This window comes from Atractosteus spatula, chromosome 19, assembly GCF_055471065.1.
Source record: "Atractosteus spatula isolate fAtrSpa1 chromosome 19, fAtrSpa1.hap1, whole genome shotgun sequence".
Taxonomy (NCBI): domain Eukaryota; kingdom Metazoa; phylum Chordata; class Actinopteri; order Semionotiformes; family Lepisosteidae; genus Atractosteus; species Atractosteus spatula.
The window spans coordinates 4,174,439-4,200,265 of NC_142724.1; the positions used below are offsets into that span (position 1 = coordinate 4,174,439).

Consider the following 25,827-nt stretch of genomic DNA (forward strand, 5'->3'; position numbering starts at 1 on the left):
GGCGCAGGTCCCCCAGGCCGGTAGAGGGAGCTGGAGTGATGCTTTGAAAAAGCGCAGCGCCCTCCCATTGGTCTCCATACTACCGAGTGGGCCAATCACGGCGCACGGAATTGTTTTAAGTACCGTCGTGCGCCGAATGACGTACAGCGTCTCCGAAGGCTCTCCCGTCCAGCACAGCGACCCCTGCGGCCTTCCAGGCGTGGGGGAGAGCCTCTGTGTGAATGACGCGCCTCTCCTCCAATCAGGGCACGACCGTGTGCTGCGCGGCAACGAATTAAAAGACGAGTGGCTCGAAGGTGGGCGGGACTGTTTATACTGCCTCTTCTGGGTGGTTTTACCTGCGAGAAGAGTCGTAGAAAAAGTTAAAAAAAACATCAAGGAAAATAGGATTATGAACCTTATTTAGATTATTATATTGTGGATATGTTAAGGAAAACACGGAACGGCAGCGCAGTAACTAAGGAACACCCCGTTTTCTTTCAGGAACAATACGTGCTGTTTTTATTTTATTTAGGACAAGATACATTTTTTGTACGTTATGCAAGTTGTCTGGGAACATTAAAATACATATTCAGAGCACATTTTGAAACATTATTTTCAAATTGTTCTTTTCTGTGGTGTCACGTCTTGTAGTATTTGTGCCGCATTTTCTTTTGAAATCGGGCCATACCCATTTTTGGAAATTGTGTAGCGAGTGGAATTTTTTTTTCTGAACTTCAATGTACTGTTTAAACTCAAAACATTTGGACTATTCAGTGTTTGCAGTTCTTTAATATTGTAAGGTCAGTGAATGATGGAACACGTAATTTCACGCAATTCAAAAACTTGAGGTTTTTTTTTTCTTTTTTGTGGCGGTGTATTGAAGGTTATCTGAGCGTTTACATTGGACAAGTGACTGTAGGTTCAATTAGTCTCTCTGGTTTCTTTGGAAGCTACTCGCGTTACCAACCAACTCCGTGGACTATGGAAGTAACGTGTTGTTCAAGTAGCGATAGGATGTACATGAATGAAAAACTGGAATGTTTTGCATATTTTCACAATGTACCTGAATTGTTGGTTGCTTTTTCTATACAAATACTTTATTTTTCTTAGATGGTGGAAGGATGGAAGGATGAATAAGCCATCCAAGCAAATTCGGCCTACCTTTGGCTATGCATCAATAAGATGTGAAAACCGTATGTATTAGGCACTGTGAAATACCGTGTGATTTATTTTTTTGTTTTCTCATTAAGGTTAATAATTTCGTATGATTTCCTTCTGCTGTTTCTTACAGTTTTGCAATTTAACCATGGTTTAGAAAAATGCGATTTAAACTGTTTTTTACCACCTATTAGAAATCTGCAGCAGTGTGACTTTAATTTGTTAGCAGCTCCTTAAAGACACTGAATGGTGCCGTTGTTTCTGAACAGGAAACAGATTTTATTTTTAGAAGGAGGTGTTAATCCAAGCCAGCAGGTTTGAGCTACATTTAGAGCAGCATCACCCAACATGTGGACCTTCCCATCCTCTTCACTGCTCTGTTTTGATACAGCCAGCTCCTTAATTGCTATATTGATCCTGCTACTAACCAATTAAACTATTAAGGAGATGGAGCAAACTATGCAATGAGGGGGATTGAAGGGGGTGCATGCTAAGCTCGGTGCATTAGAGGTCTGAATTCTCATTTGCAGAGTAAATTAACATAGTGTATTGCTCAAAGGATCTTAAAGTGCTGCACATATAGCAGGGCCCCTTCATCTGTCACTGAAACCATGACCTGGGTGATGCAAGTGCAGTTCTGCAAAACCAGCCCCACTACACAGATGAGGTGTAGAAGTGAGTTGTTGCTTCATCAGTTGGAGGGGGGAGCTGAATGGAACCATGGAGCTGAAATTAACTGGGATGTTTAGTTCACTTACACCTACCTATGAATGATATCATGACATATTTACTGACAACATCTAGTCAGGACCTCTGTTTATTTTTATCATCTGAAGGACAGGGTCATTGGATTGTAAATGATGGTCGTGGAAGAAGAGCATCACCTACTGGTCCACAAACACCACTTCCAGCAGCTGCCTGGTTTTCTTCAGAGCTCACCCATCCCATTCCTGATCAGATCTAGCCTGTCTAGCTTTTGAGCTCTGACAAGATCAGGCTACATGGTGTTAATTCTGCATTGTGCCTATTATACAAAGCTTGTTACCATAAAATATATTCTTTAAAATATTGCATTAAAATGAGCTAAAATTAGAGAATATGCTTTAACCACAAAATAGTGCCTGCCACATTCATCAGCTTTTTAGATGTGGCAAATGAATATGCAAGTGTACCTGGGGATGATATGTTAGACTTGTGATTTCTTTCATGATGCTATGTCGGGGTAATTCCACAGATCCAGTCCCTGGTCCATCAATCAGAGGTAACAATCTGCAACATAGGGTTCAGAATATCCCAATTCCACTATTGTCACCATGTACCAAAAGCCAGGGATTCCAGGTTTTATATAGAATTGAATGTCCTACAGGTAGCAAGCAGAGCTGTCACTTGGTGATAAACTGTGTCTGTGGTGGCTTGAGTTTGTCACTAAAAATGACACTTTATGCATGTGTGTTTTAAAGGCTGGGAAAGATGGCAGTGAATGTTCGTCTCACATCCGATGCTGGAGACAAATATGATCGTGTTGAGCTGTTGGCATGGCTCAACGATTCCCTACAGACAAAATTCACAAATGTCGAACAGATCTGCTCAGGTAAAGGCAGCACATCATTTCTGATTTTTAAATTTGTCCATTTAGTTTCTTATTCACTTTTTAGGGCTGAGGCCGCTATTTGATAAAAGTTAACAAACACGCTACCTATTTGTTATCTGTGTAACAAGTCTAATAATATTTTAAGCTAGCGCATTTGCAAATTCCATGAAGCAGCAGTGGTAGAAATGCCTTTAAAATATATACAGAAAGAAGATTCTTGATTACTATAATCAAATATTATTATATTTTCATCTTTTTATGATCTGCAGGTGCTGCCTACTGCCAGCTCATGGACTGGCTTTTTCCAGGCTCTATGGATTTAAACAAAATCAAGTTTCAGGCTCAGGAGGAATTGGAGTTCATCCACAATTACAATCTTCTACAAAAAAGCTTCAAGAAAACTGGTGTGACCAAAGTATGTTTTTTTGTGTTTTGAGATAGCAAATGATTCTGTGTTTTCTCTGTAATAATTTTAAGGTCTGAAAATGAATATTACATGATATAGGGTGTATAAACATAACAGGATAATCATGGAATATTCTGTTTATCAATAAAGTCTGGAGGCTTTGCTCAGTTTTTCTACAAATTCCAACAACATACATATATTTTAGAATATGATTATTCCTCACACTCTTAATTAGCACCAGTCATTGAAATTTCAAACTACAGTATGTAACATGACTGTAATTGTTCTTCTTTTATCCTTCTTTTATCACAGGTAATTCCTGTGGATGAGCTAGTTAAAGGAACCTTTCAAATCAATTTCCAGTTTTTGAAGTGGTTCAAGAAATTCTTTGATGCCAATTTCTACGGACAAATTTACAACGCGTTAACAGCCCGAGAAGGTCAGATTGTACTGCCAGTGACGGAGAAGCCTGTATCTCCGCCAAACACAAAGTCCCCCAACAGTTTCACTCGTGCCGGTAAGGGGCTACGTTCATCTTGTTCTGCAAATAGGCAGGGCAATTGAATTCTAACTTCTTCACTATAGTAGTTAATATTAGGTATTGGCACTTTTCATGGAACAAATGTAAGTTGTCCTAATCTCATAAAAACATAAGAAAAGGTCAAACAAGGAAAGACTGTTTGGTTGTTGGTAGCTTATAAGGCTCATTCAGCTGTTCTTCAAAAGATCTCAAGTAAGTGACGTGGTTGTTTGTTGCAGTCATCCTCCACATGCAAATAAATACCTCATGTTTTCATTTGTAAAAAAATCCTTACAGTTACTGTCTGTCAGAAGATCCTAGTTTCTCTCTTAATGCCAGAGTCATCGCAACGTGGGCAAACATGAAGAACCCAAGAAGGGACCGGACATGCAATTGTTACAAGTTGTGCCTTACAATTTTAGATGGAAAACTTTTCTTTAAGCACCTGGTATGTTTTTCTTTTAAATTCAAATGAACAGGGTTGTTGAGGAATTTTGTTACTAATGTGTTTTTATTTTAAATTTGCTAGGTGGAAAAGAAAAAAATGACTGTGACTTTGATGAGGAGTTACATGATCCAAAAACTAAACGGATAACTTTCCTTACACACTGGCAAGAGAGCTTTAGCTGGGTTCGTCAGAGTAAGCTCGGAGATATTTATGCCTACTGTGAAGTCTGTGACCTCAATATCACAATTCACCATAGAGGGCAGGTGGATTTGAAACGGCACCAGAATTCAAAAAGACATTTCGAAAACCTGAAAAAAAGGAAATGCCTGACAAATAAGACAAGTGATAACGAGGACATGTGCGGACGGGACTCCGTTACCTGTGGCGTCACAACCCTGAAGTTCATTAAGAAGTACTGCACCAGTCTGAAAAGCTTCACCAAAGTACGTGACGGATCCAGGGTTTCCAATTGTAGAGCAAGATATATCCTGGGACTGAAACATCCAAAAGACATCGCCTCCATCTGTAGCCAGACCCCGTACTGTGTTTATCTGCACCGTAATGTAGATGTGGGAGATGGTGAAAAGGCGGATGTGGTGCTCGTGGGCTTCTTCGACGAGAAGGCCGGTCAAAACAAGATCAGACTCCTTGACGTCGTACGGCCCAAAACGGAGACGGTTGCCTCCGTGACCTCTTGCCTCATGGAAACGCTGCAGAAGTCTGAGCTCCCAGTTCTCAACCTCTCTGGTTTCCACACGGATTGTCCCCCAGAAGAGGGGGCTGCGGTCCTCTCCAGGCTAAAGGAGATGAACCCTAACGTTATTTGCGTTGGAAGCCTCTCCCACTTGGCCAGCCTCGCCTGCAAGGCTGGAGTGGCAGCTTCCTCGAAAGACGTCAGTCAGTTAATTTCCAACATTCACACCTATTATTCCTCCTGCTCAACAGCCAATGATAACCTGAAGGAACTGTTTGCGAACATCGAGCCTTACCAAGCAGATTTGCCCACATCAACGCAGTGCCTTGCGTTCACTCATATCTTAAAGAAAATAAGTGACATTTGGCCTGACCTAATTTCATATTTTCAGTCCTGTGACCATAAGAGTGAGAAAGTCAAGATAATCTGTGAACAGCTAGGAGACCACCAGCTGAGGGCAATGTTCCTCTTTCTGAGCCATGCCCTTGAACCCCTGTGTGCTTTCCAGAGCAAACTGGAAAAACAAAATGGTGACCTGGCCCAGCTCCTGAAGGATGCCAGCGGCCTCCTGAGAACATATGCTGCCAGTCTTCTTCTTCCAGAGGCCGTGGTTAAATTGTTGAAGGGCCATGACTCCAAAGTCTTGGAAAATGAGAAAAACTATCTTCCAGGAACGGAGCTGAACATTGGCGCAGAGGTGGAGGAGTACTTGACAAAAAAACAGCAGGGCCTGGGGACTGTCTGGGGCGACTTCTTCAAGGATGTCGCTGTGTTCTACGCCTCCGTGACCGCACAGATTATGCAGAATCTCCCTCTGAATGACACGCTACTCAGAAACATTTCCATTCTTTTAAATCCCTCCTGCAAACTGAAGATCACAGGCAAAGTGGTAGCAGATCTTGCCACACATCTGGGCCTCTGTAAAATTCCTGAAGAAACCACTCAGCTGGTTGATGAATTTCTGGAGTATCAGCTCTTGGAAAATGATGAAGCCCAGGTGCTGCCTCCATCCCTCCTGCAGCACTGGAGTGCTGTCTTAAAGACAGCCTTATCTGGAACTAATGAGCAGATGTCCATTTTCCGAAAACTAATCTTGACCTTGCTGTCATTACCATACCCCAGCATGGAAGCAACAAAGGCTTTCAGTCAGGTATGAAACAAGTTCACATGGTTTCATTATGCAGCTTGGTTTTGTCTGATTATTAACCCGAATTGGACTTTCATTTAATTTACACACTTGTATTTGCTCTGTGTGCAACAATCATATAACTGAATTTTAACAAATGCAATGCTAGGTTAAAGGATAATACTGATTTTTGAGCAACACTGTAAAAGTTTGCCAGTGCAATCAATAAGTAAAGGCCTATCATTTGTCTTAATGAAATGTATAAAGTATAACTTTAGGTCAGGTAAGATTAAAAGCTAATGGTTTTAATGCCGAAACAAATGACCGTCAATCTTTTTTCACATACCACCTTATAGTCTTTATAACTGAAAAGACTAAAATAACCTTGTAAACATCCCTTTTCCTGTTAGACATCTTAATTCTGAACCTCAGTTTAAAGCTCAGGTTCAATCATGCAGCTCTTCTGTCAAACATCTGGACTGTTATATCACAGTAATCGCAGGTTTCTGAAACCTTCATACCATGTAAATCAAAGTGGAGCTGACCGTGCATCTACGGCTTCTTTTGCAAGAAATTAAGTCTTTCGCAAGATATTGATAATTTTAAACAGATGTCCGATATGTTTCTTCTTTCTTACCTTTTCATGGAAATAATAACATTTTTGTTCCCACAAGGATAAGCACATAAAATTGGTAATTCAGTGTATTGGCATCCATGCAGGAAGCATGCCCTCAGAGACGTTTTTGGATTTAGGCATTCTCTGTTCTCCTTCTTGATCTCCATTATACTCTGAAACTTGTCCTTTTATTTGCACCTGTTTGTACAATTATTTTGCATTCTTATTCTTATTTCAACTTTGAACCTTCCCCCCCCACTTAGGCATTTGAGAACGGGGATGTCTCACTCCTTGATGAGACGGTGACCGAGAGTGAGCTGGATGACACCAGGGACTCAGACTTGACCGCAGGGAATGATGATGTCATCTTAGTCGAAGATGGCCATCTGTCTCCAGAGACCACAAAGCATCCTAAGCGCTGCAACAGCTCTGCAGGCAAGCCTTAATTCCAGTTTTCTCAGATTTTTTTTCCTAAGGTCCCATCGGCAATATATAAGTGATCTTGGAAACTGGAATGAAGTTTCCAAACTGCCTTCAAAGACAAGTGGCTCAAAGGAGGAAGTTACAGGAATATGCCTATACATTCCTCATTTCTCCCCATGCACAGTTACAGGGTTTGTAGTTGAGGCGAAACACCACAATTGGCGTTGCCAGATCGGGTGACTATGTAACGGGGAAAAAAGAACTTAATGAACTCAAGCAATGTTCTCAGCCCAAAGACGGTAAACAAGACTGTTGATGTAAATTGTTCCTCCCTGTGCACAGTGCACAAGAAGTTTCTGTGTTTTGATTTTAATCTTGCCACGTTTTTATGCATGCAGGAGGACACAGCTGACATCTGCTGAAATGCTGTACAAGGCATAGAAGGTGGTTGGTTTTTCTCTGTGTTGAGTGACTGGTCAGGCAGTTCTTGAATCAATTGGCTACTTTCCTTTGCCACAACTCCCCTGCCACAGTAGCCTCACTGCATCCAAGGTTATGTTGCACCTAGTGGCTGAATAAGGAAGATGCCTCCTCCAAGATGAAAAAGATGCAAAGTATGCAGTCAAACAGAACAGAAAGAGACCTAATGGCCACTTGCTAAGTTTGAAGTTAAAAGCATATTAGCCATTGTCTTTTTTCAATTCTGTTTGTGTTTTGCAGATGTGATTGATCTTACCCAGATGAAACCCTGTGCTGTGCTGTTGAAAAAGATCAACTGTAAGGGAGGAATCAGAAATCCCAACATTCATTCTCTAAATTCTTAGTTTACTGCAGTGGCTTGTCTAGAAAGAAAGGTGGAAAGGGCACGTCCCAGATAATCTTCGAATATATTCGAATATATTCGAAAACCTACACAAGGTTTAGTGTAGTATATTTAGTGGTGGAAATGGGCCAGAATGACCCAGAATGCTGTGGTAGGCGTGACAGTTTAAATGGGATTGCATTGCATCCATAGAAAAGTTCTACAATCTCTCCTTGGCTCCACCACTGCCTTGGCCAGAATGGCCCCTGTAATCAGCCAGCCAATGGGAGATGGAGATGGTGCAGTCACCTGAACCATAGTAGAGGTTTGTTGTGCACAGTGAGCTGAATTTACCATCAGGGAGGACTAATTCTTTTTCAACTGTTAACTGGTTATACATTGAGATGGATGACATCATCTGTTAAAGAAATAGATGATAATACTAACAAGACCTAAGATCAAGACTAAGGCACTGAGGTGAAGCTGCAGGATCCGATTGTGATGGTGATAAACTGATGTTTGTGTGTCCAGGCACGACTGCTGTAGTGCTCTGCGGTGAACATTCTGGGTTTTCCCATTCAACACTTGCTTCCTTTTTCTGTAAAGAACACAAATGAAAGGTCTTTTGTGCATTTCGTGACTGTAATAACTGTTTGCTGCTTTGACTGAGCTCCAAGTGCTGTTTACTGATCTGCGTCTGCACATTATGTTCTTGGAGGCAGGGTTCTTGTAATAGATTACTTTTAAGTGCAATTACTTCTGTGGTTTCTGCTTAGGGCTTTTGTAGAGCGATCTTCTGAAATAAAGGGGCAGTGTGTCCTGGTCAAATGTAGGACTAATCAAAATAATGAGTCCTTTTCATATTCTGGTAATGTTCCATCACACTACACAGTGTTTTGTTTTTACTAGAATTTTAACTTGGGGCAGCAAGAAGTGACGATGTTTTCATTTTTATTGGAGAATCTTGGAACTCTGAAACAATCTATGTAGCATTAAGTAAGTTGGCGTGTGCGTCAGAGTGAAAGCTGAGTTTTAGTATAGCCCGTTCATCCAGATCTGTAACGGTAATTTTAATTTAAACAGCATATACCGCTCTTTGTTGGTGGTGGGGATATAAAATAGTCAGTAACTACTGAGTTCTACCTGGTTACAGTCTCAATATTCATACAACTTTAAGTCCAGCAAACCTCTAATATCAAGAGGCATGCAAGCATTTTAGTCCAGTACTCCTAAACATGTTGAGTAGGCCACAGTACCCCAAATTTAGCTTATAGAGTTTTATTAATATGTATTTAATTATTACAGGGAAAGGAAGCATGTGAAGCAAACGTTTGGGGATGCTTTCTCTAAATAAAATTGTGCTGTAGTTACTCTGGTAATTTCTTTTCATTTCCACCACTGGATATATGTAGGTGGTTTATTTCCTAGTTATCTGTCAGTGGGATGTGCATTATTTCCTGGTTTTGCTTGCTTAAAAGGTGTACAACAACTGTTTAGGCAGTGACGCGTTTGAATTTTGCAAAGAATGTTAGTGTTAGTGCATTTTTGGTTTTGCACACTGTCTAATTTATGTAACGTTATGTAATTTGTTTTCTGACTGCATGATCTACAGTTAACTTATAAAGAAGACCTCAATGATCTCTTCCTTTTTATACTTTTCTTCAATATTCGGTATAGATGAACCCATTAAATATTCAATTCTGCTGATTGCTTTTCATTCCACATTCTTTGCACAAAAAGCTGTCTCTCCTTTAATGAAAAAATCCAATATTCCAGAGGCAGTTTGGATTAAAAAATGATTTTGTGTCTTATGTGTCTGAATGATATTAATGGCATCTGCATTAATGTTTGTGAGAAACATTCGCATGAATTTAAAATGTTTTTTTTATTCTTAGATTTAAGATGTTTTTTATATGAACAGACACTAATCATAGACTTGGGACCTTGTGTCTGCTTTTGTGCAAATTCTGCATTCTCGGCTTTCTCTGTAGGTTACCTTCCCTGAATTTCTTTGCACATATTAATAGACCTAAATAGTTTTAAATTTTGGAATCTGGTAGTAATTTTATGACCCTGAAATAGAAGAAGCAGATAAAAAATGGATGAGTGGGAGAATGGATGTTTGTAATGTTATGTTCACACTCGCTAATTTAGAATCACTTGTTGTTAATCGCTTAGGGATGACATTCACTGTGATTCAGGAGCAAATCACGCTTTGATCTGCAAGTGTGCTGTTGTCAAAGCCATTTTATTACAGTAGCAAAGGGTTAAATAGAAACACTTTTTAAAGCGCAGTTAATACATAAGCCACATGCTTACGTCAAATGCATTTGACATCGATCTGCCCCGTTGTATGAAATTCAGATACAGCCAATCGGCATGTGTTTGGTGGTCCATTTACCTACATTTTGTTGTGGAAGAATGGCTTTGAGAATGTGGCTTGTACACATACACCTAGTTCTGGTGTTCAGCTGATTGGGTTTTGTTCCATTCCAGGTACAAGTGTGGACAACAAGAATGAAGTTTTTATTGAAGATGACATTGTTTGGTCTAGTTCATGTCAAGAGGTAATAACCCCATTTGTTAATGTTTTGGTCATGCCTTTCTGTTTGAAAAAGTGACAGCAAGAGGTTTATAATCGGGGGCGAGCCGGCGAGCCAGTGTCTCGCATTGCATCTAAGTCTGTCTGTGATGATGCATGAGATCACAGCTGAGCAGTCAGTATAATCAGGCAGTTTATTATTGTGAACTTATCTGGCAGTATACAGGACAACTTACAAAATTTGTATCAACCCCGTTTTTTTCTGTAACAACGCTAGTATGCATACATACATCCAGGTTTTCAGGAGTAATTTGCATGAAGTTCCTTGTCTAAGGGTGCAGCAGCAGGGATTCCTTTCAGGTATTTGACTGCATTAACCTCAAGTCGGGGGATCAGAGCCCTAACCACTGCTCTACACTTTTAATTTGGAGGGCGAAAGTTTTTTTTAATTTTTAAGTGAAAGAAATGTGAGTTTTATTGTTTATCTTCTTATTTAAAGATGTTGCAAAGAAGACAATTCTGTAAGTCCAGGAACAGATTTTATGGCCAGTTGTGCCTCACTTGAGCTATAAAATCTATTCCAATTGAAAAGGTGTTTGTTCCTCTGAAAAATTTTTAGCCCAAAATTATAACCCATAATGTTGATGTCAGGGCATAGAAAATACCAGTGTTGTTTCATTCTGAATGCATTCTTGGGTTCAAGTATTTAATGGGAAACGTTTCATCTGTCAATGTGTCTGACATAGACTACAGGTACATTAGGTACCTTGTAGTTTATAAATGTCCCTCACGAGGGGTAATATACTGGATAAAACAGCTGTTTGTTATATCCACAGTGTTAATGACATGGGCTTTTATTCAGATATTTCAAGCTTCAAATATTAGTTTAAAACCTAACATCTCTTGCTTTCTTCTGATGGTCTTGTAAGAGTTAACTGAACACCTGACACTTGCCTTCTTGAGTCTTTACCGTTGGGCCGTCTCCCCTCTGCTTCGATTATCAGTGCAAACAGGCATCAGCTGTGCTGCTTTAAGCAGTGTCTTTAGATGGAGTTTCTGTTTCCGTAGGAGACGACCAGGGGAATTTGTGGCTGGGAGTCCAGTCTGAGGCAGAAACCTCCAGTTCGCAAAATATTTCAGGTGGGAGCAAACTCCTTGGAGAATGTGAAGAAAGAGGACAACAGTGGGAGCACACAGACGAATTCAGGGGCGCCTGGGGTACGTACCTTCAACCTATGAAGTAGGATGCCTGGTGTCCTGCAGCAGGCTCCTTGAAACTCTCTGAGGCACTTTTCCACTAGTGCACCCTTCTTCAGTATTAGCGGACAAGCATGGTGTGTTCCCGGAGCAGCTGCAGGGTTGTGAAATGTGAGAGCTTGTGTGAGAGAAATTGGTGGAATGTGTGGAAATAATTCCTTTGCTAAGGCTACAGTTTTGGCAATGGAATTTTTCGCTCAGTCAAGTCAAGGGCAGGAGCCAAATAATAAAATGTAGAGAGCCTTTTAAATTGCACGTTACACCTTGTAATAGAGACAGTCCGTGTCTTGGTTTATTTAAGTATAAAATAGTCCACTGCTTTGAAACTGCTGTATGTTACCAAGTCGTCATGTTCAATTGCACATCCGTCCTCTTACAAACTGAAAGACTTTCACTGCTAATAGGTTCCTCAGGTGTTTTCACTTCACGAACACACCATTGTAGGTATGTAAATCACAAGTTTGCTCTTTTGATTTTTTTAGAAATGAGCAACTGAACCCTCCTAACACGCTGCAATGTAATGGTGGTTCGTTAGTGTGGATACTAATTAGCTCTGACCTCTTGTATCAAAACGCTGTGCATCATTGAACTTCTCATTCCACCTTTTCTGAATTAAAATACACGTTTATTGCAGAAAAATTTAGACTGCAACATTTCTACATAAATAATCCCTTATAAATGATCACAATAGCACTTTGACCTGTGTCAAACTTTTTCCCAGCATGACAGGAGCATTGATTTCTGAAACCTCTAAATGACTTCTTTAGCTTGTGCACCTCAAACGCTGCCAATATAAGGTGGTATAATATTTAACAGTTACAGGGTGTCCAAAAGCTAAGCTAAGCATATTTTTTATTTTTCAAATTTTTGGATACCCAACATGTATAGGTGTAATAATATATCACCTCTTCCTGTCCTTTAGGAAACGTCTTTTAATATAATTTTTAACACATTCAGGGAAGAAGAAACATGTATTTGATCAAGTCCAATGTTTGAAGGCAGATGTCTTATAGCAACGTTCCCTGATCTATGGCTGAGAGCCTGTGCATTCAATGATCAGATGCCTCTGGAGGGGCTAAAACATACAAAGAAATGAAAATGAAAAGGCTTGATTTGTGGGGGAAAAAATAGTATTGTTCCACATTTTCTATGGCACAGTCTCTTTATTATATCTATCATGTTCAAGGAGCTAAAAATGGTCTCTTAGGGGAAACACGACTACAGAGTAGTAACAAAACTAGAATGTTATATCTTTGCAATATGAAGTTTTATGTCTTTAACTTCTCTGTGATATTGAAGTAGTTCTGGTTCCCTCTGAATAATCCTTCTGTTTACCTGCTTTGCAGCTGTATTCTTTGACAATAGAAACACAGTTTCTTATCAAATGCGAGTCAAGTGGTAAAATGGAATTAAAAACGAGTGTTATGTCTTTTGCTTAAGGTTAAAAGGGGGAATCACACTTCAACGCCTAACAAGCCACCCAAGAAATCTTATCCATACCAGGTACTGCCTTTTTATTCAATTAAAGCTATATTTTCCCATTGGGGAGAGTTGTTTTACAGCACACTGTCAACATAACACATTGACAGACAACCTCTTACCACCAAAGAAGTTAATGAAGCAGTGTTTCGGTAAGATAGGGGAGAAGATAGTTACAAGACATTGTTTGAAACAGATATTGCAGCAGGGATGAAGGATTTCCTGTGTCTATTAGTGTAACACCTGGGGACACAGAGGCGTCTCCCAGAGGGGAGAAGTGTGAACTCACAGTGGAGGGGGTGAGAGACGCACTCCACAATATAAATTGTTTTCTTTGCCACCCTCTGTTTGTAGAGGACATTTAAAGTGATTTGATTTACCCCAATTAAATTGCTGCCTAATTTGACTAGTTTTTCCATTTTTCAATCCTATTACAATCAACGGTACTGATGTTACCAAACCAGTGAGTGAGACAATATGTTAACAAGCTTTCAATAAATGACTTGTAGAAAAGTGTTACGATGGTTCTATCGTACTTTTTTTCTGCCCTGGAACAGACCACACATGATCTGTAGTTGTACTGTATCTGGTTTAACAAACAAAACTTCTGGAGCTGCAGAAAGCAGTCTGGTGATATGGGTAAGTCTACAAGAGTCGGTAATGAAGCAGTTTCCATCCTTTGACAGGATGGGAAGGGCTTCTCGGTTGGGGAGCTGGTGTGGGGGAAGGTAAAGGGCTTCTCCTGGTGGCCTGGCCTGGTCGTGGGCTGGAAGAGCAAGCAGATCCCCACCGCCATGCGGAAAGTGGAGTGGTTTGGAGACGGCATGTTCTCTGAGGTGAGGGATGGGGAAGTGTTACATGGAGCTCCAGATGAGCCCTGGGACAAATCCGTTCTCTGTGCGCAGCAGGACGTACCTTGCGGACTCCTGCATCACATGTATTGTAATCTCTGTATGCATAGAAAATAAGTCCTTTGTAAAACTTTTTAACAGCTTTATTATTTTTAAACAAACATCATATTTTTACCTTTACAGTGTTGTAGACCTCTTCAGCTTCTCTGCAATGCTGAAGCAGTTCTGATTCCCTCTGGATAATCCTGTAGGCTTCCTGCTTTGTAATGCCGGCATCACACTACACGACTTTTCCTAGGATTTGCAGTCGTAGCCTTCATTTACATAATCGTAAGAAAATCACAGCAAGTTGTAGAGAGTGGCAGTGACACCCCCAGCGACTCAGTCATAGCGCTCTTAACAGCCCCTACGACTCTCGGCAACGCGATAAAATCTCGTAGCGAGTCGCTAGTCGTAGGGGTGGGCTCTTGTGTCTGCGACACAACCGCTCTCAACCGGAAGGACCATGACCAAACAAGTGTGGTCTACTCCAAGTTTTCCGGCGTATCCTCTTTTTTTCTCGTCACAAAGGAGAGCACAGGCTACAGCGAAGGCGACAGCTACCTGCTTGTTCTCCATGTTGTTTGTTTACTTTTACTGCGGTGCTCCTTTTTGCCGGTGTGCTCCACGTTGATTGGCTGCCAAAATGAGGCGACCTCTCGGTACGTTCGCGGCCCAATACGAGATTTGGAACTGTGATGAAAAGTCGTGAGGGAATCGGTCAATTAGTCACCCCCTGCGATTCCTAGTCGTATAATTTCACACCCTCCTGGACAGAAAAGGCAGTGAGATTCAGCGACTGCAGTCGTTAAATTTGACATGCTCTCCGACTAGAAGTCGCGTCGAGTCATGTAGTGTGACGCTGGCTTAACTGCAGTATCATTCCTTGACATTAGAACTGCAGTTTCTTATCAGGTGTGAATGAAGTAGTGAATTGAAAGTAAAAATGATTGTTATTATGTCTTATTTATTGTTTTTTTAGTTTCATCTTCTTTTAAGCTTAAATAGGAGAATTGTATTTCAACACCTAATTAAACACCTATGAAATCTTATCCATACCAGGATAGGATATTTTACTTTAGAGGAGTTTAAAGCCCTTTTAATCCGTATCTTCCTGTAATTGTCAGTCCTTCCTGAGATCCTGATGTTTTGCTTTTCAGATTTACACAGAGAGGTTACTTCCATTTTCTGCCTTCTCCAAGTGCTTCTGTAACAGCTCATTTGCCACTCTACCAGCATACAAGGATGCCATTTTCCAGTCACTTGAGGTAAATAATAATAATAATAATAATTGCTTACACTTACATAGTGCTTTTCTGGACACTCCACTCAAAGCAATTTAGAGGTAATGGGGACTCCCCCTCCACCACCACTAATGTGTAGGCCTGCCTGGATGATGCGACGGCAGCCATAGTGTGCCAAACACTCATCACACATCAGCTATTAGTGGAGAGTAGAACAGACTAATGAAGCCAATTCATAGATGGGGATTATTAGGAGGCCATGATTGGTAAGGGCCAATAGGAATTTTGGCCAGGACACCGGGGTTACACCCCTACTCTTTTCGAGAAACGCCCTGGGATTTTTAATGACCACAGAGAGTCAGGACCTCGGTTTTACATCTTATCCGAAGGTTTTTACAGTATAGTGTCCCCATCACTATGCTGGAGCATTAGGACCCACATGGACTGCAGGGTGAGCGCCCCCTGCCGGCTCCATTACTACCTCTTCCAGCAGCAACCTTAGTTTTTCCCAGGAGGTCTCCCATCCAGGTACTGACCAGGCTCACACCCGCCTAGCTTCAGTGGGTTGCCAGTTGTGAGTTGCAGGGTGATATGGCTGGTGGCTGAAGCCTTTGCTATGCATTTGCAGTGCATTCAAACTGCTTTGGATTGTAAAGTGTTATAGCCATGTTCGTTGTGAATATATGTGTATTTCCTACACTGCTAGGGAAATGCCTGTTACCAGCGTGGTGTGCTCTTCTGTTGTCTAATGCAAATGTAATGTGACTCTTGTAGATGGTGAGTGAGAGGAGTCAGAAGACATTTGCCGCTTGCAAGACCGAGTCTAAGGACGAGAAACTGAAGCCTATGCTGGAATGGGCCTTTGGTGGGTTTAAACCAAAAGGACCCGATGGATTCAAGCCTCCAGTAACTGATAGTAAGAATGCAATCTTCTGTAAAAATCTTCATTGTGGGGAGCTAAGCTGTGGGCCAAGTGCCATGACATGAGATGGTGGTTTTATTGAAATGATTTTGTGGTTTTTTTTTTTTACAAAGTTCACTTTCACGTGTCTTACGTTATGGATATCCTTTCAAAGTTTTGCATTCTTGAGACCACAAGAAAAGCTAGGAATGAGAGAAGGTCATTTCAGCTGCTCGTCCTGTAGATCAGGGGGTCGTGCAGTTGTTTCTCAGCCCTTCTTCAAGACTCTCGCACACCTTTGCATAGAGACATGTCCCCAGTTCCCAGTTTTACGTAACATTGCCACATTTCCATTCATTTTTTGTCGTCTTTGCATTAATAATATTCAGTCTCAGCATAACATTTGAATAATTTCATCGTATTTAACAAGCTTTTAGGATTATAAATGTTTGACATGATAGATATACAGTTGAAGAGCCTGAGAAGACATTCCTAGATATGTTTCGCTTATTTATTTTTATAAACTTCTTTCTCTGCTCAGATCTTGCAGCGAAAGCGGCGATCTTGGACACACCAGTTCCAGAGTACCAGCCTCCAACCAAAAAACAGAAATATGTTTATAAGAATAAAGGTGGAAACGAGCAGGGGCACTCTAGAGGTAAGGCCAGTCTGCAAGCTCAGCTCTCCTTTTCAGTACATTCGATTTCAAGCTTTGTAAGTCTGTAACAAAACTGATTTTAATTTTAATTCTTTACAGTGCAAATGGTCCGTGAAGTTCTGCAGAAAGGGAAAAACATTGAGGGTAAGCGTGTTTCAAAATGTCTGATTTAAATGCGAGAATATGGAGCTCTCTTGTCAGTCAAATAAATAGACGGGGTGGAACATCTCCTTTGTGATGAAAGGATGACAAAAACTTACTGCATGCTGGATGTATCTTTTGGCAGACAGCACGGTCTATTTAAAGTCTATCATTGTTAAGTGGAACACATTTAAAATAACCACTGTTTCCGATTTTGTTTTCCATAGAGTTCTGCCTGTCCTGTGGGACACCGCAAACTGAGATATTTCACCCCCTGTTTGAAGGAAGCCTGTGCCTGAAGTGCAAGGTAGCTATCGTATTCGTGTTCTTTTTAAAATACATTTTAGGCTCTTTTAACAAGAGCTGATCCCGTAATCTTTCTATTGTAGGATAACTTCACTGAGACCTTGTACAGGTACGACGAGGATGGCTACCAGTCCTATTGCACAGTGTGCTGTGCCGGTCTGGAAGTTATTCTCTGTGGGAACGCTAGCTGCTGCCGGTGAGTAAGAGAGGGGCAATATAATTCCCAGCAGAAAACTCCCAGGATTTTTAGTGTTGAACTAGGTGAACTAGGCTTTTTTTCTCCTAATCCTAAACTCCAGTGAGGTAGATGAAAGGTACGGATGACTTTTAGATGGGATTTGTAATAGCGGTATTATTTCTGGGATTAGTTAACTTGTTTTTATTACATGTATTGGGTCTCATTATCATTTAAAAACACGTTCCTTGTGTTGAATATCGTATAAAAACCGGGCCTCATTGTTGCGCAGGGTGCTGTGCTGGTTTGTAAGTTATTCTCTGTGGGAATGCCAGAGGCTGCGTAAGAGAGGGGAATTAGCAGAACACTCACTGGATCTTTAGTGGGGGGCCTAGAGTTGTCATTGTCATATAGAATTCGCTCTCTTTATTTTCTGATGACGCTGCTGTTGCCCTGGCCCAGGTGCTTCTGCCTTGACTGCCTGGATATCTTGGTGGGCCCTGGGACCTTCGACAAGCTGAAGGAGGTGGATCCTTGGAGCTGCTACATGTGCCTGCCGTCTCAGCGCTACGGGGTCCTGAAAAGGAGGGAGGACTGGAGTATCCGGGTGCAGGAGTTCTTTGTCAACAACAGCGCTATGGAATTTGTAAGAGACAGACCTGCATCTGATTTTGAGTGACGTACTCCGTGCCCACAAAGCCTTGGCTTCAATAAGTACTTTTTTACTGCATGTTCAAATACTGGTTACGGTTCACTGCATGCATGCTGTGTATCTGGGCATGAAACCTTTCCACTCATCTGATGGATTTTTTTTAGATATTACCTTCATATTACAGTAAACACTTGGTTTACCGGACTTCAGATTTAACGGACGAAATCTGCTACAGTGTAATTTTGTCTGTGAATTTAGAAATAGTCTTTCCTTGCAATAATGGGGAAATGCACAAATAATAAAACAAGGTCAAAATAAATACGACAGTATTAAAATTCAAGTTAAAAGCCCATATGTATTACTATATATATATTGTTCAGGTGGGTAGCTGCGTCAGCATGCATAGTCTGCAAAGGAACAAGTAATAGGTTTATTCCCTGCTGAAAAGAGAAGAGAGAAAACAACATTTTGGCCATGGAGCCTTTTATCAGGTGTGAGAAAGACAGGGCAGTAAGCAAAGGTAATGTAGCAGGAGAACAAAAGCTGGGAGAGAGGAGGGGCAGGTGGCGGGAGCAGGGGACGGACAGAGTGGCCAGTCAGGTAGTGTGAAGTCAGGATAGGTGAAGAGATGAGTAGAGAGAATTTAGAAGAAAATTAGTCTCTATTAGTCCGTTAAGCCGAGAGATTACTGTATTAAAGCATAATGTTTTTTTTTTATTATTTGTGCTGCAGACCTTATTTTCAAAGCAAATCTTTTTGCCTTACAGGAGCCTCACAGAGTTTACCCTTCAATCCCTGCGAATCAGCGCCGGCCCATCAGGGTCCTGTCGCTGTTCGATGGCATTGCAACAGGTGCGGTTGTTACAGGTTTTATTTGTTAATGGTCTTTCAGATTGTGCACCTAGCTTTTATGAGCCTTTTGTATGTGAACTGTGTCTACTGCAGCACTGGGGGAGAGTTCATTTGACCTTACGGTTTTAGTTCTTTCACTTTGTTTGCAAACAGGACAAAATTTTAGTTAAAAGCATTGGTAATTAAGACCCTAAAAGCAACTTTTGTATTTTTAGTACTTGATTTTAGGCAACATTTTTTAAAGTGCAAATCCCACAATGATAAGCATAATAAGAGCATATGCTTTCTTTTTCTCCACAGGTTATTTAGTTTTGAAGGATCTCGGCTTTAAAGTTGAACGGTATATTGCCTCTGAAATTTGTGAAGACTCCATTGCAGTTGGAATGATAAAACATGAAGGGAGAATCGAACATGTGCACGACGTGAGAACCATCACAAAGAAACATGTGCGTGAAGCCTCTTAATTCCTGATTTCCGTCTCTTGCCTGACCTAGCAGCATAGCTCACCTCCCACCTCGGTGACACCTTGTAACTTTGATGAGTTGGCGACAGCTTTTGTGTTGTTAATGTTCACCTACAGAGTTAGTTGGTCGAATTGGACCACTGCATCCTGCAGCAGCTCTGCAGAGATCTGACACACATGCCTGGATAATGGCAGCAATATCAGAAATTGGTACAGTGACTCACTATGACACTAATTTATACCACTTGATTGCTGTCAAGCCTAGAGGGTCATATTGTACACAGCTGAGCAAGTTATTGCTTCACAGTGCACCGTTTTTTTCCTGCGGTTGTCTGAATAGGTCATTTGGCTTCATTTGTGACATCAAATAAAAATATGGCATTTTTATTTATTATTTGGAATTATTAGCCTTTTTTGTACGTCACGTAAATGAAGTTACATGCACTTTTTTTTCGTTCTAGATTGCCGAATGGGGTCCCTTTGATCTCTTGATTGGAGGAAGTCCGTGCAATGACCTTTCCATTGTGAACCCAGCTCGAAAAGGTCTTTTTGGTATGACTTTGTAATATACCTATCCACGTCTGTAGATTTAAAAGAATATACAACATAATTTATGGCTGTGTGTCTGTCTACCTCCCTGTTTAATTGCATTTACTCTGCCTGTTTGGGGACAGTATAGAGCAGTGGGTAAGCTTTTGGACTCCTGAGTGGTGGATTGTGCATTGAAGTTCCTACTGTAGACACAACTGTTGTTGGGGTACTTTACCCCAGCTGTGTAAGCACCAGCATTGCTGGGGGTAATTGCTGCAATGGCTTTGACTTCACCTTTACTTCCTTTAAATATATAGAATGTTTCAGCCAATTTCAAGACCATACAAAGCAATAACAGAGGGCACTGTGACACATGTTGGAAATGCTAAAACAAGTATACAACCAGCTCATCCCAATTGGCTTCGATACACTTCCAAGGATTTAATGCCTGTACTGTCATTCTATGAAGCTTCTCATTCATTTTTGTTTGGGAACATAATGATTTTAAGCATGCTTTTTATATTTTGTGTTTGTTTTCATTTGGACGTTGTGTGTGGCAATGTGTCAATAAAGGAAAAATTCTGATTTAATACAGGCCACAAAAAGTTAGATGTGTATAACAAAAATAAATTAATACAGGCCACAGAAAGTATAGATGTTCTATATGCACTGTATATATTTTATTTTATTCTAATGGCTACAACACTGAATTTGTAAAACTGATGATCCAGTAAACTTGATGCTGTAAGGTTTAGTCAGTGTCTGCAGAGGACAATATCAGGTGCATGTTTTCTTTACAGAGGGCACTGGAAGACTTTTCTTTGAATATTACCGTCTCCTCAACATACTGAAACCGAAAGAAGGAGACAACAGGCCGTTCTTCTGGCTATTTGAAAACGTGGTGGCCATGGGGGTCCGCGATAAGACGGACATTTGTCGATTTTTGGAGGTAAGGATTTCGACAACTTGAGAGTAACTTTAGGAAGAGAACCACTTTGCTTGGCCAATTTTCAGTTGCTACTTTAAATTCAGTCATCAAAGATTTCTAATAAAGCCCTTTGAGGAAGAATACAATGTTGTAATGTACAGTATGTGAGGACAGCCTATTAGCCGAAGAATATAGCATACTGGTTCTCTGATACATTATCTGTTAATTCCAGTGCAACCCAGTGCTGATAGATGCTGTCAAAGTGAGTCCTGCGCACAGAGCAAGGTATTTCTGGGGCAACCTCCCTGGAATGAACAGGTATGGCTAATTTTTTTAATATACCCTAAATGGTAAAAGTCTTTGTGCAGTTGCTGTGTGACTCTGTCTTATGTGGTGTTCAAGACAGTCTCATGAGTATTTTGATAGGGTAAAACCCTTTGAATAGAGCATTCTTCTCATTTTCTTGCGTTTCAAGTCCTGGCCTTTTTTTTCGTACAGTGAATTGATTTCTTTGTCTTGTAGGTGTTGGTGTTTAGTTTAATATACAGTTGTCTTTTATTCTCTGTTTTGCTAAGTCGACAGTGTCTCAGTTCAAAACCTCTTAAGCAAACCTTTAACCATGGAACTTGAATGTTCTGTTAGTATGATATACATGTGATTTGGCTCTCCACAGGCCTCTTGCTTCTTCCCAGAGTGATAAACTGGACCTTCAGGACTGCTTGGAACATGGAAGGCAAGCAAAGGTCAGAACTCTATTTCTGCTATTTTAATTCCAGTTTGTTCAGTTGGGTTCATGCCTTGAGAAATAAGCAAACATCTAGGGAAGTTTGCTAATGTGTGCTTTTGTTGAGACAGCAGCTAGGATTAACCAATAGTAGTTGAGGAGTTTCCAACTTAAGAAAGATGGCCACCCCACTTGTCTCCTGGTGAATAATATTAGAGTGCTATAACAAAAGCAGCAGCCCTTTTGAAGAGAAAAGCATTACACTTCCTTTAGGGAATATCATCCTGGAATTCAAAGTATTTTATACTCTCTTCAGTTTTTTTTTTATTGAAATGTCTGCTTCATTAGAAGTAATTAATTATATGAAATTGAAAGACTTTTTAATTTAATAACATAACTTTAATCACTTTATTAGCCCTATACAATTTCTTGCATCAGGAATTCGTATTTTCGCATACCGCAGCTTGCTCTCCATGAGACACATAGACACACAGACAGGGAGAGAAGCCTGGGGTCAGAGCGCAAGGTCAGCTATTGTACAGCGCCCCTGGAGCAGTTGGGGTTAAGGGCCTTGCTCAGGGGCCCAACGGAGTAGGATTCCTCTGCCAGCTGCGGGATTTGAACCGGGAACAGCCACAGGTGCAGATCCTTAGCAACAGAACCACCGCTCCGCCCCATATATAGTTAATCTCCTTGTCCTTATCTCATTTCTCTTCAGTTCTCTAAAGTGCGTACCATTACAACACGACCAAACTCAATTAAACAGGGCAAGTCGGAGATTCTTCCGGTGGTAATGAATGGAAAAGAAGACAATTTGTGGTGCACAGAACTGGAGAGGTAACGTTTGCCGTGGTTTTTATTTTATTACTTTGCAGTGGGTTTAAAACATTAAATCTGGCATTATTATAGTATACCAGCATTTCATTTATATAGCACATGGTTTCAAGACTTTTTTTCCATGATTAGCTCCCCTCATTTTGAAATATAGAGTAAATGAAGACTCATGATCATTAAAAACACATCTTAAAGTGATCAACTGAGGGTGAGCAGACACGCTGTATGCTATGTCGGCACAGATCTACGAATGATGGCAAAACCGATCACTGTTCAGCGGTGTAAATTTAAATGCTCTGCAAGACTTGAATGAAAAATCTTGATGTGATTCTGGGGACCCCTAAGAAACCCTGGAGCTAAAACTACTGCTTTAAGCCTGTAAATTATTGCTGTTAGCACACCTCCGAAGAGAACTGAAGAACCTCATTACGCCCCATCTTGTACACGTGCTGGTGTGCGAGTGAGTCGCTGACTTGATTGTATTTGTCGGAGGTCTTCAGGTAGTGTGTGCCGTTTTTGCACCATTGTGTTTCTCTTCTTTTCCTCCAGGATTTTCGGTTTTCCCAGACACTACACGGATGTGAATAACATGGGGCGTGGGTCCCGCCAGAAGGTCCTCGGGAGGTCGTGGAGTGTTCCCGTAATCCGGCATCTGTTCGCGCCCCTGAAAGACTACTTTGCCTGTGAATAGCTGGGAACAATGCAAGCGGAGACACCTCAAGGACCTTTGGAAGCTGCCCTTCCCTTCCCTGGGTTGGGTAGCTAGGCAACAGCAACATAAAAAAAAAACTGCAAAGCACAGAGATTGAGTGAGGCGGGGGAGAGCGGTCCTATACGCACAGTGGCCGCTTTATTAGGTACACTTGCTCGTTAACGCAAATAGCCAAACAGCGAACCAGGTGGCTACAACGCGTCGAACCTTCTACAGCAGCAGAAGACCACGCCGGGTTCCACCGGGTCAGCTAAGAACAGGACGCTGAGGCTACAGTGGACACGTGATCACCAAAACTGGACGATTGAAGATTGGGAAGAATAAAGTGGCCACTGAGTGTATACCCCCACCTTCAGCACACATGCACAACTGCCCCGCACAGTCTAGAAAAGACATCCTCAGCTTCTCACTGATGTCACACAAGCAGGCTTACGTTCCATGCTCTTTCTTTTAAATTTTCTCCGGATCCCTTTGTCTGAGGTAAAACCAAGGAACCTTCTGTCCAACTGGGGTGTGATTTCCGACGTTATCCGGTTTTATTTATTTAAGGCACACCTGGAATTGCTTTTAAACGTTTTCACTTGTCGGAGTTTATTGGTCACTTACAGCACTGCCACTTTGTCAGCTATTTTAAAACAGGACAATTTTATTTAACGGGAACCTCATATTCAGTTTTCTGCCTACCTCAAACCTCTGTGTGAAATCTGCTGTGCGGTGACATTCTCTGTGTACGCTACCGCCCCCTCCAGGGTGTATCCTGCTTTGCACCCCATGCGATATGATGATGGGAGAGTGTGGAACATTTTGGCGTTTCTCATTATTGATGATGTGAAAGTCTATATTTGATTGATATCCTTGGTTTGCTCAGTGTGTGTTAACCGTAACTTTATGAAGCGGTTTGCGTCACTCTGGGGGTCAAGTACTGATTTACCATTGAACGCTCCCGGATTTAAACAATTGACCAATCTAGGTGTGTGGGAAGCAAATTTGTTTTAAAATTAATAGTATTAATAGTATTTAATTCAATTATGTAACCAGTTCTTATTTGGTCAAATTTGATGGTGAAGCCAAAGTATATGAAGTCTGAAAAAATTAGGGTGTTAATAATAATTTATAGTGAACTTATAAGCTATTTTGTATTTTTGTTTTTTACCGTCAGAATCAACATTTTATTTGGTTTATTATGATGCTGATATAACATAAGACTGTTGGACAAAATTGCCAGGTGTATCTTGATTATATCCTCATACAGGAACACAAAAACTGTTATTTTTCTTTTATGTCTTCTTGTAGTGATGGTTGATTTTTCTGTTGTTTATTCACAGTTGTGGATGATTGGAAATTTCATAGGACAGATAAATCTGTTGCTGGATGAATACATTATAGATTGTAATCTAAGCAAGCACAGCAGAGAAATATGCACATAAGATCATGATTCTGTATCTGAATCTCTGTAAGGCTGAACTTCACATCATGTGGAAGTGGCTTAAATAAATAATCAGGTAGCCTACTAAAAAGGGACACTGTTACAACTATAAGTGCCTGTCATTTTTAAGCAAAAGAAAATCTAATGCACAGGGAAACAATATGTAGCATTTTTGAGTACTGTGAATTACTGCTGTGTGATTCAGAATATCATGATCCAAGCAGCAATTTTAATCTAATGACTTTCCACACCTATGGAACACCTCAGGTGTATTGTTCACTTTCTCAGCCAATCTTGTCCTTTCAGCGCACACGTAGTTTAAAAAGAAACTGTCATGGCAAAAATCAGTTTTACCCAGTTCTGTGTACTCCTCCATGTATAAAACAAAGGTCATTTGATTTTCTGTTTTTTTTGTTGGCTGCTACCTTTTGTTATAGCAAGACTGAAACATCATTATGTTCTTATTCATCAGTGCTGTTGTTTATAGATAGCTAGGTTATGGGGAAATTGTACATTAAGAATGCTTGCTTTTATTTGTATTTTTTGCTTTGATTTACCTTTTTTGTAATTGCCATAATTATCTATTCAGGGTACTACTCACCCTCTTCTCATGACCTGTGCATTGTAGTGTTCTATTTTAAACTGGTTTTATTATTGTAATATGTCAAATCTTCTGTTTGCATTCTTACCTTGGATGTGGTATATCCCAACCACATAACGCAGCTGAGGTGAGCTGGATGTGACGGATATTTTTGGTGCTATTTGACATTTTTCCAATCAAAACAAATCAGGTTCTGTTCTTAAAAGCAAAACTTGAACAATTATGCCTATGTGCCATATAGTGGAGGCCTTTTTAGACCTTTTGGTTACTGTTGTCTATGTACTGTTTATTGTCTATGTACAATAATACCTCACAAGAATATGTAAGGTGCTAGGATATTTTAAACTCTTATTGGTGCTAGTTTTAAAACTTTAGTATAAGGAATTTTACTGCGTTATGTGTACTGTTTTTTTCCTTGTGTTTTGGTAATTGGGTTACACGTACTGTAATAGTATTCATAATGAAAGTACCACCTGTCCTCAAGTTTTTAATAGAAAGGTTGGACTTGTTTCTCTCAGCTTCATTGTTAATATATGTGTAACTATAGGAAATAAATTAAATTGATTATCCTGTTCTCAGTATGTTCATCATAAACTTACATTGAAACGTTTCTTTTTTGTACGTCTTTGAGAATTAAGCATTTTCTATTTCTTATTTAAAAGGATCGCATTAAATAAGAGGATTGCAGATGTTTTAAGTAGTTTTTTTTTCAGATTAAGCAAAGATGTTTAACATTCAAAACCCA

At 40.5% G+C, this 25,827-nt stretch overlaps 1 protein-coding gene across 1 annotated transcript; it reads left to right on the plus strand.

Moving 5' to 3' along the window:
• The first annotated feature begins 2,610 nt into the window (after positions 1-2,610).
• On the plus strand, positions 2,611-25,646 carry LOC148817903 (uncharacterized). Its single transcript, XM_088937313.1, has 25 exons — positions 2,611-2,731; positions 3,001-3,146; positions 3,450-3,654; positions 4,187-5,949; positions 6,805-6,976; positions 7,685-7,741; positions 10,263-10,333; positions 11,377-11,526; positions 13,006-13,068; positions 13,731-13,880; positions 15,095-15,202; positions 15,953-16,094; positions 16,621-16,737; positions 16,837-16,881; positions 17,106-17,185; positions 17,268-17,380; positions 17,822-18,005; positions 18,779-18,863; positions 19,164-19,309; positions 19,788-19,878; positions 20,658-20,806; positions 21,018-21,103; positions 21,459-21,528; positions 22,228-22,346; positions 22,893-25,646. The coding sequence occupies exons 1-25, from the start codon at positions 2,611-2,613 to the stop codon at positions 23,032-23,034; spliced, it is 4,575 nt and encodes a 1,524-aa protein (XP_088793439.1). The 3' UTR covers positions 23,035-25,646.
• The last annotated feature ends 181 nt before the right edge of the window (positions 25,647-25,827 follow it).